Source organism: Melanotaenia boesemani, chromosome 2 (assembly GCF_017639745.1).
Source record: "Melanotaenia boesemani isolate fMelBoe1 chromosome 2, fMelBoe1.pri, whole genome shotgun sequence".
Taxonomy (NCBI): domain Eukaryota; kingdom Metazoa; phylum Chordata; class Actinopteri; order Atheriniformes; family Melanotaeniidae; genus Melanotaenia; species Melanotaenia boesemani.
In genome coordinates, this window is record NC_055683.1 from 22,414,008 (window position 1) to 22,432,238 (window position 18,231).

At 38.0% G+C, this 18,231-nt stretch overlaps 2 protein-coding genes across 2 annotated transcripts; both read right to left on the minus strand.

The window, feature by feature from the left end:
• Positions 1 to 2,063: 2,063 nt before the first annotated feature.
• Positions 2,064 to 13,598, minus strand: il12rb2l (interleukin 12 receptor, beta 2a, like). The gene is made up of 15 exons (XM_041975911.1): positions 13,524 to 13,598; positions 13,026 to 13,114; positions 10,010 to 10,157; positions 9,752 to 9,900; positions 9,383 to 9,525; positions 9,033 to 9,174; positions 6,268 to 6,344; positions 5,943 to 6,180; positions 5,217 to 5,405; positions 4,619 to 4,723; positions 4,355 to 4,489; positions 3,548 to 3,709; positions 3,350 to 3,419; positions 3,110 to 3,212; positions 2,064 to 2,923 (listed from the first exon to the last, which is right to left on the minus strand). Exons 2-15 carry the CDS (start codon positions 13,093 to 13,095, stop codon positions 2,573 to 2,575), a joined length of 2,082 nt encoding a protein of 693 aa, XP_041831845.1. The 5' UTR covers positions 13,096 to 13,114; positions 13,524 to 13,598; the 3' UTR covers positions 2,064 to 2,572.
• A 2,176-nt stretch (positions 13,599 to 15,774) lies between these two features.
• Positions 15,775 to 17,533, minus strand: rln3a (relaxin 3a). The gene is made up of 2 exons (XM_041971939.1): positions 17,278 to 17,533; positions 15,775 to 16,703 (listed from the first exon to the last, which is right to left on the minus strand). Exons 1-2 carry the CDS (start codon positions 17,435 to 17,437, stop codon positions 16,426 to 16,428), a joined length of 438 nt encoding a protein of 145 aa, XP_041827873.1. The 5' UTR covers positions 17,438 to 17,533; the 3' UTR covers positions 15,775 to 16,425.
• Positions 17,534 to 18,231: the final 698 nt, after the last annotated feature.

An 18,231-nucleotide genomic window follows, 5' to 3' on the forward strand; every position in this document is an offset into this window, starting at 1 on the left:
GAGTGAATGAAAATTCCGCCCATCTGACTAGCCACTCTGTCACCCGGGTCATAAATGGTGCAGACCCACTAATAAGTTTCTTGATTTTTTTTTTTTTTTTTTTTTTTTTTTGACCGAATCGTTTAGATTAATCAATTGAAAAAAAGTGATAAAATTAACAAAATACAAAAAGAAAGTAATTACAGAATCAACAAAGTAATACAAACATTTTAAGAAAACTGAGAGAACCACATAGAACTAATTATATATTTACGTTCATATTCTCACTGGAAATTAATTAAAATCTTAATGAAAATTAATTCTCAAATGATTAAGATTTTGTTGCACTCACGAATTGCTTCGTAGACGTGGTTTAGAGGGCAATAAACCTATCCTATCTTTTTAAAAATATTTTTGCAGGATGTACACATTTACAAATGGTTTCAATAATAACTTTAAAAGTAAAAATTAAATAAGTGATTTTGCTCTCAAATACTTGAGAGTTGACTTGCATGTGTAACATGGTTGTATTTTATCTGCAAGGTACACAGAACACCATTCTCTTTCAGCAGAGTAGTGCTGTCATTTAATTATAAACTTGGCAAAGAAAGAAAGAAAGAAAGAAAGAAAGAAAGAAAGAAAGAAAGAAAGAAAGAAAGAAAGAAAGAAAGTGTGGAATAAATCTTGCTTTTAGAACGGTTTATTTAAGGAGATTGTATATGTGGGATGAGCAGCAGAAATGAGTATGTGAGCTGTGCCCATGAAAATTTGCCAAATCATCTCTGTCAGTGCCAAATAGTGTATTCTGTTATTGACTTATTTTAAACTTCTAGTACCACCATTAGGTTAACAGTATATAACAACGTTTGGTGGCAGCAATGAGATGATGTGGAGCAGCATCTCACTCACCAGTAAAACAAGGTTTGCCATTATTAGATAGTCTTAATGGTGAGAGATATCAAGTTGAGATTCTACAACCAGTGACAATCCCATTTCTCCACAGTCTGGGACCAAACTCTGTCTTCCAAGATGGCAACTTTTGCTCCCACAGAGTGGGGGGTTATTAGAGAGTACCTCCAGTTTTGAATGGAGAGAATGGAACGACCTGCCTGCAGTCTTGACCTCAACTCCACTGAACACTTAGGTGTGTTGTTCGTGTCAGAGTGACTCGCTGACTTGCAACAAAGTTGGATGAAGACTGATCCCAGCCATCCCACAGCAGTTGACCATGCTGGTGACCAGTGCGAGGAGGAGACTGCAGACTGTTGCACCTGTGTAAAGGTTCTTCTACATGCTTTGTTAAATGAAGAAATTGTTAAATCTTCACACTTCCATCATCCAATCCAATAAACAACACCCAACAAGAGTCAATATCAGAATAAGCTGTTTGGCATTGGCAGAGAAGTTAGTCATGGGCAAAACCCACATGCTCAGCTCTGCTGCTCATCCCACAAATCAGAATCAGACATAATTTGTTGACTGGAGATTGTGAAAATTCATTTTTATTATAAATGTGGCAACAATCGAAAGGGAAATGAACAGGATTTCTGATGGAGTAAGACTGATTGTCTAGTAGTGCTGTTACAAGAAATATTTGACCAAACATACATTTCCTTCCTTTTTGTGATATTATTAATAATAGTTTATTTAATCATGACAGCAGTATGTATTTCTAATTAAATGTTGTTTGTCAAAATATAAAATCTAAGTATAATATAAAAATTTAAGTAAGCAAAAAGTGTTGACGTGGATCACTTAAAAAAGTACCTTATATCACATCAATCGATAGTGGCTTCATAATAATAAAAGATCTAATCTTAAAAAACACTGATACAAATATGGAATTAAGTTCCAAGGATTCAGATGGCACCTTTATTAAATTAAGCAATTTGTGACCCTTGAAAATTCATATGCACCTGGATTAGAAATTAATTTTCAGTTTGACTATATTACACAAAACAAAAGGTTTGTTTCCTGAGATGCTCTATGAACATTATCATATATTTGAGCAGATCATTCTGATATCATGTTACTCTGCAAACCTCATAGGATTACAAATATGTGTATTACAAAAAAAAGACAAATTTCCCCATAATTGATTTTTTTTAAAGTATAGCTCATGGTTTACAACCTCACAATCAGGCTCATCATATGGCACATGAAATAAGAAACTGGATAAGTAACAAAAGCACAAAGAGGACAAATACAGTGAGACAAACTCAAACATATTGACAACATATATCAAATGAAACAACTGCAAAGATTTGAGGCCATAATCAGAAGGAGAGGCAGGATTGAGCAGATTAATCTTTCTGGTTTCAGAGTCTGTCTTGCTACAGCATATTCCTTTTTCAGTTACAGAGCTTAATTTGTTTAGTGCAAGCATGTATAGAATTCTTTAGTCAGCTGATTGTACATAATTCAAGTTTTGCTATGCAGATTGTAACCAAAATAAATCATTAATTTATTCAGTCATTACATAGAGGAGCTTCAGAAACCAGAATTACATAAAATACTGCATTTACACAGTGAAGTCTTTCAACAAATAAAAACATATGTACAGTTAAAATGATTGTCCATGACCCTGCTTGTGTCAAGAATCTTCCAGTATTTCAAAGGCAGTGGGCATAAAGTGCTTTTCATAGCCTGATGTGAGCTGCTCTTCCTCTGATGAGCTGCAACAATCATCTCTCTCCTCATCGGAATCAACCATCTTGCTGTACTCCTCTCTTTGATATCTGTGATCTGTCCTGTCACACTCGTCTGTGACAACATCCTCCCCTTGATCATTTTGATGGTCCTCTGAAAACCCATCTTCTGTCACTAGCCTGGTTAACCCGTCAGGGTAAAAAGTCGTGGAATTTGTCTCCACAAATTCCAACAGAGAGATCTTGGGGAAAGGCTCAGCGAGAGGAATGCAGATCCAAGCCAAGGGTTCATTAATCTACAGAGAGATCAAACACAGAACTGGCTTTTATTTGTCCATATTGCTCATACAGAATAACAAACTGTGTATTTGTGAGCAGAATAAACCAGTGGAAATAAAGTGCATCACTCAGGATCAACAATCATTCTAATGGAGGATGGTTTACAGAAGACAGACGTGTCCTATCGTGTCAGTCGGTCTCACCTGGTGCTTCATTTGTTTGAAGATGCGGCTGTTGCTGGGATCTGGTACTTTGCCATAAAGACACTGAGGCACAAATGGACTTGCTTTTTCTCCCTGACAAACTCTTGACAGACACGTAATGGCAAAAGATCCATTAGACAATTCCAGGTTAATTAAAAGTTCATTACTAATGCATCCAAGCAAAGAATTCATCAATGCAAAATTAAAAATATATCAAAGAAAAGTTGAAGTTGAAGTTACCTGAACAAAACAAGTAAAAGGCATATGAAAACCAGGAAGGGAATTACTATCAGGACTGGAACTATGTTTTCTGAGAAAAACAAATGTTTGGCATAAACCATCAATTAACAAAAGTCTTATTATAATCAAAATTCAACCATAATTTTGTAAAACTCAGCAACAAAAACAACATTAAGTTTATATTTGTATATGTCATACCAAAGCGTTTATGTTGCACTGTTTTGAATCTCATGGTGACCTTTGCACCAGGTCCCACAGCAGTCACAGCTCTGATCCACACCTCATAGTCCTGGCCTGGATTAAGTTCCGATAGCTTGAAAGTGTTGTTTTCATGTTGTGGGGTTACACTGACATTGTAAACTAGGGCAGACAATATGTATGGGGTTAGATAATACAATCCAAATCTACATTTGAGTTTAAAAAACAAATCTTAAATTGATCAAGCTTCCCAGGCTAACATGTAGCACATAAGCAGTATTTATTTATTCGTTTCAAATATGTTTTTGGGATTACAAAATCCAAAATCATGAAATTATCTCATTTTTAAACGATAAAAATATTTATTTCTCAACTATTATAATCTTGCTGAATGTAAAAATAATGAATGGTTTACTTGTCCCAGCTTCAGCAGTGCTTACTGCAATGGAGAATCTTTTGGCCAGTCATAAAACTGCATACAACTTTTCTCATATATAATTTTGATAAGTTATCTTGCTATGATACCTATATGATCTATACATACACATAAAACCCTTCATATTTAGCATGCATGCAGAGATATGCTATTCTCTGCAATTTAAACAACAAAAACACATGACATGAGTATAACTTCTAATCAGCCATACTCTGAGTTAGGAGAGGTTTTACTGTTCTATTGTCAGTTTGATTGTTTTTTTTCTTTTTTCTACATAACACACCCCTATTTTTTCAGAACTGATGGTCCCAATTTTTGACTGATACTTATATCAGTACTTATATACTGTACCAGGTATTGTTGTTTTGTACCTTTTTGCATGCCTTCTCCTATTTGGTAGTACAAGATAGTTCCATTCTGCTGTGAGCAAGGAACAGGCTCCCAAAACAGAGTCGCATCAGTAGCACCATAAGAAAGCACCTTAAATGACAACACTCTTGAAGGAACTAAGGGGGAACAAGACATGGTGATTATGAGTTTATCTTCTGCTCAGAGAAAGAGAAAATATGTCAAAATGAACTAAATCAGCTTTAAAAAAAGATCTATTGAGAAGATGGAGCATGAATAACACTGACCTCCTTGAACAGAGTATCCGATAGCCGTTGACAGCTGATGGACTTTATCGGTGCTCAACACTGCAAACAATGACACACGGTATTGTGTGTGCTTTTTAAATGGACCTGCAGGAGGAGACACACAACAGGATAATATAACTGCTCTGGAAGTAACCAACAAAAGCCTAAAATATATTCTCATAAATTCAACATTATCAAGAAATGGTTTAAACATTGATCAGTCATAACATTAAACCAGTGCAACAACACTCTACTATGGGTTGGCACTTTCCATCTACATAACATTTACAGACCAACCCCTGTTGTATCAGTCTCTCCAGCAGGACTTTAGTGGAGAACAGCTCAAGAAGGGCTCAACACACACAACAAAAACTCTGAGGTTTGACTGGTTTCCAAAATATCTCAAATGTCACTGATTAGATCCAGTGGCACCTGTAGGAATCACATCCATTCCCCCAGAACCCCACCCCTCCTGGTACGCCCTGGTAAACACCATCAGTCACAGCTGTTTTGATGGCAAATTAGTTCACTAGTAGAAAGGTGGTAAATCTTATAGCTCATCAGTGTATTAGTAATTATGCTTCTAAACCAAACTGACCTTTAAAAAAAGCCGTTGTTTGGCTTTTGTCCACTTTGATCCAATCAAATCCTTGGCCAGGTGGACACGCTTTGTATTGCACCACGTATTGTTTCAGGTCGTCAGAGAACTGTGTGGCTGGATCCCAGGATACCGTGAGGTTTTCTTCGTTCATTTCGAGGTGAATTATTTGATCATGTGCTTCTTTACCTTGGCAAGAGACAAAATGCTTTGTCAGTCCACATGAATGGGGAAGAGATCACATGAACATGCTGCACATCTGAGAGAACAGTCATTTTGAAACAGCAACTCTAACTTTAATTGTTAACTCAGTTCAGCTTCAGTGTGCATGAAATGAACAACACCATAGTGCAAAGTCTAAGGCCAAATGACATTTTCTGGTTGCAGCACACTACCATTTCCAGTTCAAGCTGTCATATGAGATGTGTTCTTTATGTTTTACTGAACAGATTTGATCTCTGCTGACAGCCATTAAAATATAATTCGAGTCTTTGTGACTCAGATATCTTCTGGATTCGCTGCAGCTCTTCTAGGAAACCGCTTACATTTCTAAAGGAAAAATAATCTTAAACCAAAATATCTTTAATTACAACTGATATATGAAAGGTTAAAAAGGTAGAAAGTCCTCTAATTGAGCCTGTTAGGAGCTACCTTTGTTGCATGAGGATGTTTTGTAAATGAGGCTTCTGACAATAAGCTTTCAATTTCAATTTGGGCAACTGATACCTGGTGCTGGCACAACTAGATAAGAAGCACTGGTGGCTCCAAGAGCATTGTAGGCTAACACACTGACTGAAGACACATCCTTCAGAGAGGTGGTGAGCCGCCATATCAAGCCATCATGCACCAAGAGGCTGCTTGTTTCGTCTACTGACTCATTCACCAAAGTCACAGAGCTGTTATTGTAAGAAATTTTCACTTCATGTCCAAGAATAAGTCCTCGCGCCTGAGAAATGGAAAGATCCTGTACAGGAAAAAGAGAAGGACAGGGTAGTGAGGAATAAATCTGCTTTCAGTGAGAGAGGCTCATTGCATTCATTTTCCAACCTACCTTCCAGGTCAGAAAACAGTCAATGCTTGAGGGGGACACACTGCAGTCCCTCCATACATCCACCTCTCCAATTGGAGCTGTACAACAGAAGAATGAGAGAGAACAAAAGAGGAAATATAAGAGCTCAAAGTTACATATTTTGTGAACTGTAACATTATGCAAATACTCATTCCTGTCATAACTCTACAGTATAAAAATTATTTTAAGACACGCTAACCAAATGCTGACTCCAGCTTCATCGGATCTACTGCAGCTCAATGGTTAACACAGCTCACAACAAACAGCAGACTTTGACCCTGATTTACTAAGATCCCAGTTCACTTACTGTGAGGAGCAGATGACTGGAATACCAGGTAAGAGGCTCTAGAGCTGATTGCAGAGCAAGGTATGTGACAACACAATAGTTTTTACTGATGAAGTAAAACTTTTCAGACATACTGATCACATAAACGTGCCTCCTCTGGCACCTTTTATTACGCATGCACTGCACACTTTGTGCGCTAATAGGCGTGCATTACAGAGCCAAATCGGCAGCTGGTCAGTGCTGTATCTGGGCTGACGATGGTCATAAATGTCCTTAAGAGAGGGATTAAATATGGGGAACAGGTGGTGGTGAGGTTCCCAATGCCAGCAGACCCAGAGCGCAGCAACCCATCCTGCATAACATAGCATTAAACCACTCCAGCATGTCTTCAACCACAGTCTACAGCTGGGAAAAGTGCCTACCCTGTGGAAAACACCCTGTATTATTCCGGTTCCAAAGAAAAACCGCCCTGGTGAGCTGAACGATTACAGACCAGTGGCACTTACATCCCAGCTGATGAAGACGATGGAGCGGCTCATCCTCAATCTCCTCAAGCCCCAAGTGCAACAGGCCCAGGACCCCCTATAGTTTGCCTATCGCGCAGGTGTGGGTGTGGAGGATGCTATTCTCTACCTCCTACACCGTGTCCAAGTTCATCTGGATAAGGGGAGGGGCACAGTGAGGATCCTCTTCTTGGATTTTTCAAGTGCCTTCAACACAATCCAGCCCCTGATGCTTCTGAACAAACTGAGGGAGATGCAGGTGGACCCCTGCTTGGTGTCCTGGATTGGTAACTACCTCACAGAGAGACCGCAGTACGTCAGGCTAAAGGATATCACATCTGACACTGTTATTAGCAGCACAGGAGCACCCCAGGGGATGGTGCTGGCCCCCCTCCTCTTCACACTCTACACCTCAGACTTCTGTTACAACTCAGAGCTGTGTCACATCCAGAAGTTTGCAGATGACACAGCCATCGTGGGGTGTATCAGGGATGATGGAGAGGATGAGTACAGGAATCTGGTCAGTGACTTTGTCACCTGGAGTCAAATGAACCATCTCCAGCTTAACACCTCAAAGACTAAGGAGCTGGTTATTGACTTCAGGAAGTCCAGCCCACAACCACGTCCAGTGACCATCAGGGACGATAAGGTAGAGATTGTAGACAACTACAGGTACCTCGGGTTGTGGCTGGATAACAAGCTGGACTGGACATGCTGTACAGATCACCTGTACAAGAAGGGCCAAAGCTCTCTGTACTTCCTGCAAAGACTGAGATCTTTTAACATCTGCAGGAAACTCCTGTGGATGTTCTATCAGTCTGTGGTAGCTAGTACGCTTTTTTATGCTGTTGTCTGCTGGGGGGGTAACATGACAAACAGGTGTGCTAACAGGCTGGAAAAACTCATCAAGCGGGCGGGCTCTGTGGTTGGCATGAAGCTGGACTCCCTGGTGACAGTGGCAGAGAGGGGAACACTAAAAAAACTACTGGCTATTGTGAATGATGCCAGTCACCCTCCGCACACTGTCATCAGTGCACAGAGAAGCCTGACCAGTAACAGGCTGCTCCTCCCCAAGAGTAGGACCAACCGGCTCAGAGACTCCTTTGTCCCCCGAGCCATCAAACTGTACAACTCTGCATTAGAAAGGAGGGGGAGAAGGAGGGGGGAGAGGGAGGTGTGCAGTCCGCCTGATACAACACATGCACAATAACCCATACAAACAGTTGCAATAACTTGTACGTGCAATAGTGAACTGGGAATCTGTTCCACCTCTACTGTGTGCAATGGTTGTTTATATTGTTTTATTAACTTATCTTATTGTTATTATTGTTATATTTATTGCATTCTATTTGCCTCTATTTTGCTTTGTACCTGTATATATTGTGTCTTGTGCTTGTCCTGCTTTACTGTTGGTGTTGTATTGCTACTGGTACCTAAATTTCCCTGAGGGCTCTCTGAAGGGATTAATAAAGTATTTATATTCTATTCTATTCTATTCTGTTCTAAACACAACGACACAGTGAAATGTTTTAGCAATCTTTGCCTCTGGCATTCCAAAAATATCCGAAAAGATGTGGTCTTTCCGTCGCGAGATGTCTAGCCTTCTCCTTGCAACAATAACTGCTAAATACAGATGCAAAAACAGCCAGTGAAATCACTTTTAATGTTTGGTAAATCAAACTGCAAGTGCTATGTTGATCTGTTTGTATCTACTCCTCCCAATACTTTTCGCTTTCTGGCATATAGTACATACTTCAAGGGCAAACGCTCTAAATGGTGCCCATTCTACAGATGTTATTAAGTTCGCCCGGTTAATAAATCAACTGCAATGTTTTTGTGTGTGCTATCATATTTTGCGCATATTTTACACACGCAAACCTTTAGTGAATCCGGCCCAATATAATCATCTCCCAGTGTGTTCCAAATATATTCTCTAGTACCAAAAAATGAACACTTACCTGACTCTGCACTTTTTATTCCATAGATTTCACTCCAGTCACTCTTCAGGCTTATGTGGCAGGCACAGCGAACTTGAAACTGATAGACTGTGGCAGGCTGGGGGTTGCTGACTCCATAGGTGGCAAATAATCCATCGTCGTACTGTGGAGAAATAAATAAAAAGCAGCAAATTTAAAGTCAAACAACAGAATTCAGCTTCTTGTGCTTAAATATTTTCTAGAATATTCATTCACTCATTGATTAATCCAACACTTTCTCCTTAATGAAGAGTTAATGTGATCTGTTAAAATGTCCTGATAATGAGAGCAAGAAATGAGAGCTACACAGAAGTAAAAAATGAAACCAAGACCTCAAGCCAGTCTCGGTGTTCCTCGGTTCGATATCGGACGTCACAAGTTTCAAGACTCAGCCCGAGATGGTCACATTTGGTGCTCCAGTTAATTTCTAATGGATCCTGACAGCTTGATAAGATTGTAGGAGGGGGTGGCTTTACTAAAGAGGAGGAGGGAAAGAGATCCAACAGATACTCAATAACTTTGATTAGAAATTTTACAGAGATAAAATTAATCCTCCAGATTATTGGAGGTACAAGTCAAAAGCAATATTTTCTTTAACAAAACAGTAAAATACTGATTGTTCAGATGGCATCAGAGACTCCTATTACAACTGTTTGTTTGGGTTTCAAGTGTCTACATTTATGAAAAAAAGGCTGACTCACTGATATCTTCTGTGTTGAAGAAAACCTCTTGAGAGTTGACAGAACCGTGCTGGTTCCAAGCTTGGACCCAAACACAAAGTTCTATGTGGCTGGGAATGTTGTGACGATGGATTACCCCATCTGAACTGTTCCCAGTCCAGTATTCATCCCTGGAGATGAGAGCAAGAAAAGACATGAAGGGGCAAGACAGAATGAGAGAAGTCAAACAAATTAAAGCTGTCAGATGACTAAGACAAGAGATATGTGAGGTGTGTTTACTCGCTATTCGCTGTCTCCCAGTGCAGGCGGTAGTTAGTGGGGATCTTTGAGTCTGGTATTGGGTCCCAAATGCATTTTATTTCACCTGAACATTCTGTCTCATCACATTCTCTAAAGCACTCGGGAGGAGAAGGGGGAGCAGGGGGACCTGAAGAGGTAAAACATGAACAACAAAAGGGATCATAGTGCTTCAAATCTCACGAGGCACACTTTCACATTTTTTCACAGCAATCCATTGCATTCACCGAGGTGGGACTCGCTCCTATGAACAGTCTGTTTTTCCTACAACACATGCACAAGATTTTTTTTTAATTATTGAGTTCAAAACTACAATGCTTTACTATGAATATGGCATTTGCACTTGTAATTAAAAAAAAGAAACCATGTCTGTTTTGCCAGATTTGCCAAAACTTTGATAACATTTTTGTCACTAACTTCAGTTACAAAACTTGTGAATCCACAAAATACACATTTAGTTTCAAGATTTCTTTGTTGATGCTGACAAGGCACATGATTTGATGAGGTGGGGGCTTGCTTCCTTAAAACTTGGCAGTACAATTCAGGCAGTAACAATGAATGTCCTCCCAAGATTCCTGTACTTATTTATAGCACTTCAAGTAAAGTGTCAGCAAAACAATTCAGGGAGTGGTATAAACATTTTTCAAGGTTGATCTGGATTAATGAAAGAGTAAGATATTTACCCCTGAAACTGCCTGAGGGGGGAGGTATGACTCTGCTTTGCCTCTTAGAATATTACTTGTCAATTCTGATATGATTTATGGGGATTCATAGCCCCAGTATTGAAAGGTCAGACAATGGGCCAAGAGAAGAATCACATATTTCCATAAGAGAATAAAAAAAATTGGGGATTAATTAGGTTTTGATGATTGGTTTTCAGCTTAATGAGATAAACAAATAAGATTTTTACTATTATTTATAGGTTTGAAGGTTTTCTATGCAGGACACAAAGACTCCTGACCCAGATGTAGACCCAGAGACAACATATTTATAAACATGTTTGACTCTAAAAGGCATCATTGGCAAATTTATCAAACATTTTACATTTATGGACAAAAAAAATTAACAAACTATGAGAGACAACTTTGAGGAAAAAGAAGGTAAAATGATCCTTTTAGAATAAGTATGGCTACAATTTTGGCAAAATAAATCTTCTATTACATATTCTATGTTATGGTGAGATTTTAAGTGGTTCACAGTTCTCTTGCTGGAGGCTAGCGTTTGTAGATTATTTCCATGATTTTTGGTCTTGTCTTGATCTATGAAACCTTTTATTTTTATTCACTTAAATCTTGGAAATCTTCCTGAAGACGTCAGTCAGAGAGACGCATACTTAAAAAAAAAAAAAAAAAGCAATTGCCAAATGCTCCTACCCTGAAGCGTTTTATAAATATTGGAAACTCAATTCACAACTTGGAGTCATTGACTTTCACACTACTTCAAAAGGAGAAAGGAGAAGAAAACTGGATCACCACTATCTAAGCCTTGACCGGTGACTAAAGGTCTAACTCACAATGCTATCACTTTGAGCCACAATAAGTGAGGCAGCTAGTTGGTCAGGTTTATGTTCAACAACATTATGTGCCCAAAAAAAATTAGGTCAGCTGACTACCAGAATATGCCAAGTTTTTCCACCAGTAGATTATTTTTTTCTTCTTCTGGTTCCAAAATGGCAATGGCAGGATGAATCTGTCTCAAATGATGACAAACCCTTCCAGGAGGCATGAGTTCCACTTTTTACACATGGATTTTCCACCACAGAGTCCAGCTTTTAATCATCTGGGAATCTTGGGATTTCCATGAGTAAACTTTTACTAAGTGATTCAACTTTCCTGTCATCAACACAAGAGCCCTCACTAGTAATAAATGTTGTGACAATGCATTATTTAAAAAAAAAACGACCGTGCCACCGTGAATGTGAGTTGTAATTAAAGCTAAAGGTATTGCAGCAGAATATTACTCAGACTTTTTTCCTCTTTTTGGTCAGGTAAATGTTTCAAAGATCTAACTTTGAATATAATCTATTAAAACAATTTACCATTTTCATTGCAATTTTTCTTTAGTTAAGATGGATTAGTTAAAATCAAAAAGACTAAAAAAATATAGATGATTCCTAAGAGAAAGATGAAAGAAAATAAGATTTGGTAAGAACATGTGGTTGCTTTTTTATGTTCATCACAAACCTGCCACCTTTACCTGTTTCTCATAGGCCTACACACTTTCAACAGTCATGAGTTTAAAACCTGCACACGATAGAAAGCAGAAAGGCCGAGGCAATAACAGGAAATGTAAAGTTTAGTTCTGAATGACTGTACTCTTCCTTTGAGACTACTTCCCCAAAAATATAGACAATGACATAAACAGCACATCTGAAAGTAAGAACATCTTTGAAAATTACTTTATAGTTTAGCATAAAGTCATCTTGTAGAACCATTATCAAATTAGGGTGAGCTAGGACGTTTTCAGCATAAGTAAAACACAAGATGCAAGTAGCAGTGTGATATTAATGAGTGAATAAGAACAAAAACAAAGTACAGTCTCAGTTGGGCCTGCTTTTGTTTTAATTTTATATCACTGGCTCTTTCACTGCCAGTTTTAATGACCATTGATTAAACCTTAATCAAATTAGCTAGAGCTTATGTTTGTAGTATAAGCTAAACATAGGATGCACATTAAGTACTTTCTCTACAGAAAAAAAAATATGATCCTTGAATAAAATTGCCATGATCTTCAATTTTTAAAACATGTGCCTGCAGACAGTCGAAATATTGGACAGAAAAAATGACAAAGTGTCTTTACCATAACTGATCTGCTCCTACATACATTTCCTACAGGATGGTTGCATAAGAATATGTTGCCAAACAAAATAAGCAGCTGAAAGTGGCTTTAAATGTACCACTTCCTACTGATATAATGGAATAAACAAACAAATAATTAAAGTGAATAAGCAATAAAATACACAGCTTTAGTAAAGTGTGCATCATTTTAATGAACCCACCTGCAGCAACGCAAGCTGACAAGATAGCCAGCAAGGCGAGCAGAAGGCACCTCGTTTTAAGTGTGTCCATTACATTTGGAACCAGGACTCTAGTGGATGAAAAACACAAATATATACTAAAACATACAATAAATAACTAAATTAATGTAGTCACTTGCTACAACTAAATTAAGATACAGTGTGAACTGTAGCTAAATGTAATGAACCCGTAGTTTCATCCACACACAGGAAGCTAAAGTTTGCCTTAATCATCTAACATGCCGACCGCGAATAACACACATCCCTGGTAAAAGCACTCAAACGTCAAAATAAATAAATAATAATAATAAAAATAAAATAAAAAATCAATAAAACTGTAATGCAGCGCTTTCGAATATCAAAGCACTCCGATAACGGTCCAAATAAATAAGAAGTAAGAAAGTAGCCGGTATTTATGTAATATGTCACCCATGGGGACATTACATATATATTAATTTATAGTAATTATAAATGTGTTACCTTATTCAGAGACACATTGAGATGCCTGCCACGCATCCTCTGGCTGCAAAAAAAAAAAAAAAAGTTAGTTCCGAGTGTCTCGTGTGTTTACCAGGTAGCTCCACCCACTGGCTCCGCCTATTTCTGGAATTGCCATTGACGTATTCACATTCTTGCACATGATTACAAAGACGCCATCGTTCAATGTGAGGAGCACGGCTCAATTTAACCATCTTGGAATAGAGCCTGGTTTTGACTTGTGTGCCTCCACCTCAATTTTGATGTTATGTCTAACAGTAACAGTTATTTTCTATGGAGTGGCCTGCTGGTGCAGCAACTGTAGACAGAAGACTGAACAAACTTGTGAGGAAAACCAGCTTTGTGCCAGGCTGCTCCTTAGATGCAGTGGAGGTAGTGAGTGAGAGGAGAATAATGATCAAGGTGTCATCTCTGATGGACAATGCTCTCCACCTGAATGATACGGTGACATTCCTGAACAGCTCCTTTAGCAACAGACTGTTCCATCCCGGTGTCTGAAGGAGAGGAACTGCAGTAGAAGTTCAGTGTTTTTTTAATTACGGTTAATAGTAATGTAACAAGTTGCTACACAACACTATATAAGTACTGTAACATAACATTACTGTTCTCTCGTGCACTAAAGTTATTAACTGTAGGGCTTACACACTGGGACAGCTATTAGTTTTTTATTCTTTTTTTAACCTCATTTACACTATTGTCAAATTTTAAACGTTTACCTTTCAATTGTTGTTTAAATAATTGGAATTTTCCTATTGTGGAACAAATAAAGGGCTATCTTAACTTATTTTTGTTACATATTTATTCCTGTCTATTTTGTCATTAATTAATTTCAAGAAAAAAAATAAAAGAAGGGGTGTCACAAACTACACAGTGTTGTAATACCACTGGGTTAATAAGAAAACATATAAAGAGCAATCTCAGGTTGGCTTACTTTTGCTTTCATTTTATGTCACCTGTCACCTGTTATATCATGCAACTAGGGCAACATGGTGGTGATGTGGTTAATACTGCAGCCTCACAGCAAGAAGGTCGCTGGTTCGGCTTGGGGGAGGTTCGAACAGTGGCCTTTCTTTGTGGAGTCTGCATGTTCTCCCCATGTAAGCATGGGTTCTCTTCGGGTACTCTGTTGTCCTCCCACTGTCGAAAGATATGCATGTTAGGTTAAAAGGTCACTCTAAATTCCCCTTAGAGTGAGTGTGTTTTTCTCTCTGTGTTGGCCCTGCAATGGACTAGCGGCTTGTCCAGGTTGTACTCTGCCTCTTGTCTAATAAAAGGCTGGGATAGGCTCCAGCATTCTCACGAATCTGGATTGGACTAAGCAGTGTATACAAATGGATTAATAATAAATATGTCATGCAACTATAGGTTATTATGTTTGAGCATATGGTCAATAATAATAACTATTAGAAGAATAAGATGAAGGAGAAGCAAACTCTGACCATGGCTATTAAAGTTATTTAATCATATACACACACACATATACTCATACATTTTTGCAATATGTCTGTTTTCTGTAGGTATTTAAATTTTCCACAAAAAAAGAAAACAGCTAAATCTTTAATCTAAGAAGTAAAATTTCTACATTTATCAGAATTTCTGGCTTGGGTTTCCACACAAAATACAGAGCTCAAAAGAGTCACACTGGGTTGTTTCCACTTCTGCCAAATAGTTACTTATTTGTAGTAAGTCTCCAAGAAATCCTAAATCCTTTACTTGACTAAAGTACTGCAACCAAATGAAATAATCATAATAAAGAAAAGCTCCTTTCTGTTGCAGGTGGTGGACAGTTTTGTGTGAACTGGTCATATGAATGTGTGATGAGAAAGAATTGATTTGATTTATTTTAGAAGCTGGTAAGTTCATATTTTTTTCCCTATTTGTCAAAGTCATGTATACCAGCCAGTTGCTTTGTTTTGTAATTTATTTATCTGCTGGATCATGTTAAACTGCTGAATGTTGTGCTTATTGTGTTTTGTTGCACACCTGAAAGAGGCCCTGTGTTGTAGCTATTGATCTCCATTGTTTTTTTAATTATTGGTGAACAGCTCTAGGGTGATTGTTTATTTTTCTTATTAATTTCCTTCATTTTCCTTTTTAATAGCGGATAGCATACATAGAGGTTGGTTCCTGTCACTGTGATGAATTTGTATAGGACAATAAGCCCGTGTGCGTTTCTTGAGTAGTAAAGTAATATCTAATTAATACTCCTTCCATGAAATTCCCTGGGTGGTGTTGCAGCAACTATGGTAATGGTTTCAAATCACCTAACCACATCCTAAACCACACATTGCCACACGTTAAGTAAAAAATCCACCACCAAACCAAAACATTTATGTGTGAAATGCAGCATATTTCAGACTATTTTCTAAGCTTGGCAAGCAAGGAAAGAAGACATGTAAACGTTTTTATTAGGAAGGCAGTTAATGGTTTTAATGACAGTGTTTTTGTGAGTCTAAACTTTATACACATTGAGCATTCTCTTGTACACAAAATTAAAGCAAAATAAAAAAACAGAAGTCCATACAATGTTAGAAATAAGAAGAGACCTTTCCAAACACTAGTTATTTTTAACAAGTTGCTCTCAAATTATTTTTAACAAAACATTTATTTCCTTGAGTTCTCATAAGTTGCAGCAACGATAATTCATCTGGTAATGAAAAGACGACACTCATCACTTATTTTTCTGTCAGCATAGAGTACATTTAGTTAGCAAAAACAAATCACTTATTAAAAAGAAAATACTTTAAACTGATTCTGCATTCTTTACATTCAACACACAGGATGTAAAACTACAAGGTTTCATGGGAAATAGAAATAAACATAATAGTGTATTTGTGTAAAAAATATCTGCCAGTGTATACACTCCAGTTGCAGCCATCAGCTCTCAGCAAAGGGAGCTGATCTCGCTCTTGCTGCAGCCCCACTTGCAGCAGGCGTTGGACAAACCCACCACCACATCCCGGCCTTTACGGTCAGCTTTGCGCAGAGCCTCCAGGATCTCGTCGGTGATGAAAGAACGGGAAGGTCTACTGAACACTCGCTCTTGGTCATCTCTGGATGCAAAGCTGAGATCATTGTTTCTTTGGAGTAGGCTATCCACCACAAAGCCATGATTTAAACCTTCTGAAGACTCCTCCTGATGGGAGCTGAATAGGTCATCATCTGGGTAAAATGAGCAAATAGGGCATTAGAAAATCCTTAAGACTTTTTCCTTATAGGTAAGATATTGTTTGTTTTTATAAGCATTGTTATTAAAGTTGCTGATGGTTACATGATTGAGACAATAAATGTCAGGACTCCCTGGATGGCTGATAAATCTGCCGGTTGCTCAAATACAGTAGTTTAAATAAACTTTTAGTAACTGGTTTAATTATTATTTAGTTCAACACATTACATTTGACAGCTGTAGATAAGAGTTTTAGCCATCTGTGTCCAAGGTAGTTCATTTTATACACTGCTTGAGCCAGTTTCACTAAACGATATGAACATTCAATTAAAATGTAGCCTGTGGCATCATCCCCATTGCAGTCAAAATTACATTTAATTTTTCTGCCAAGAGCATTTCCTGTTCTGCAGATTTGCCCACAATTGCAAATGAGCAGCACATGCTGCACTATGTAACTAACCCAGATTTTTGAGCCACTAGATTAAATCACATACAGTCACAATTTAAAGGGATTTTAGGTAGGAGACATGAGAATAGAAAAAGGTGAAGATGTAGCACTTTCAGTCTTACTTGTACTCCTGACTGACCGTCTCCATCGTGACCCTCCACAAGTGAAGATGACTGCCCGGATGAATTCGCGGCCACAGAGCTTTACCCCATATGTTGGGTCCTCCATGGGCTGAGCTCCAGCCACAATCAGAAACACAGCCAGTATCAGAGCTTTCCACATGGTACCCTAAACAAATTAAGCAAGAAAATAATGCTTGAAATTGGAAAAGATTTCCTTTTTTTTTTTAATTTATTTTTTTTGCTTTGGCCCGCTCTGTCCTTTCAGTCTCTTTGTATGCGTGAGTTTGCAGGTGACCCAGGCGTGGTTTATAAAGGGGTTTGGAGACATGCAAGGGACACACACATGCGCGGACACACTGTGTGTGCAGGCCTTCTACAGAGTAACAGATTTGAAAAAGAGATAAAGTGAAAGACCTTTATGGAAACAAAAGGCAGACCAAAGGTGACATAATCAACAAATGTGTTTGAGGCCTCTGTGATTTAATTGCATTTCAGTTAGTGACGTACATTAGTCACCTTTAGTGTCCCTCAGTGTAATTTTTTCAACACATTCCTTTTGGCTGCATTTAATATTCCATAATCGCAGTGAATGAAGTAATTGTACACATGGCAAAAAAGAGGAAATGACATGAATTGTGTGTAAAAGAAAATAGAATTTAGCTACCATATAATTTTAAAATAATACTCTAAGAATAAATTTTGTTTTGTTGTAATTTACTAGTGATTCTATATCACTAGCATGGTATCTGGTTCAAATAACTAGAAAAATAAACTTGAGATATATCATACATGTAGTTAATATAAAAACTGGTAACAGAAACAAATGAACAGCTCACTCCACAAAGTGGGAAACACACTGGTTTTAAGGAGAGGAGGTAAACTGCACTGTAATTTATCTTAGAAATAAAAATATGCAAACATGTTGGCATTGCATTAACAAAATTTTCAGACCTT

Excerpts from the sequence above, each read along its gene's own strand:
- rln3a (XM_041971939.1), bottom strand. The coding sequence starts at position 17,437 with ATGTGGAAAGCTCTGATACTGGCTGTGTTTCTGATTGTGGCTGGAGCT. Across the intron at positions 16,704-17,277 it reads ACGGTCAGTCAGGAGTACAA|ATGATGACCTATTCAGCTCC; the intron begins GTAAGACTGAAA and ends CATTTTACCCAG.
- il12rb2l (XM_041975911.1), bottom strand. The coding sequence starts at position 13,095 with ATGGACACACTTAAAACGAGGTGCCTTCTGCTCGCCTTGCTGGCTATC. Across the intron at positions 9,526-9,751 it reads CTTCAACACAGAAGATATCA|TAAAGCCACCCCCTCCTACA; the intron begins GTGAGTCAGCCT and ends CCTCCTCTTTAG. Across the intron at positions 3,420-3,547 it reads AGTGCAACATAAACGCTTTG|AAAACATAGTTCCAGTCCTG; the intron begins GTATGACATATA and ends TGTTTTTCTCAG.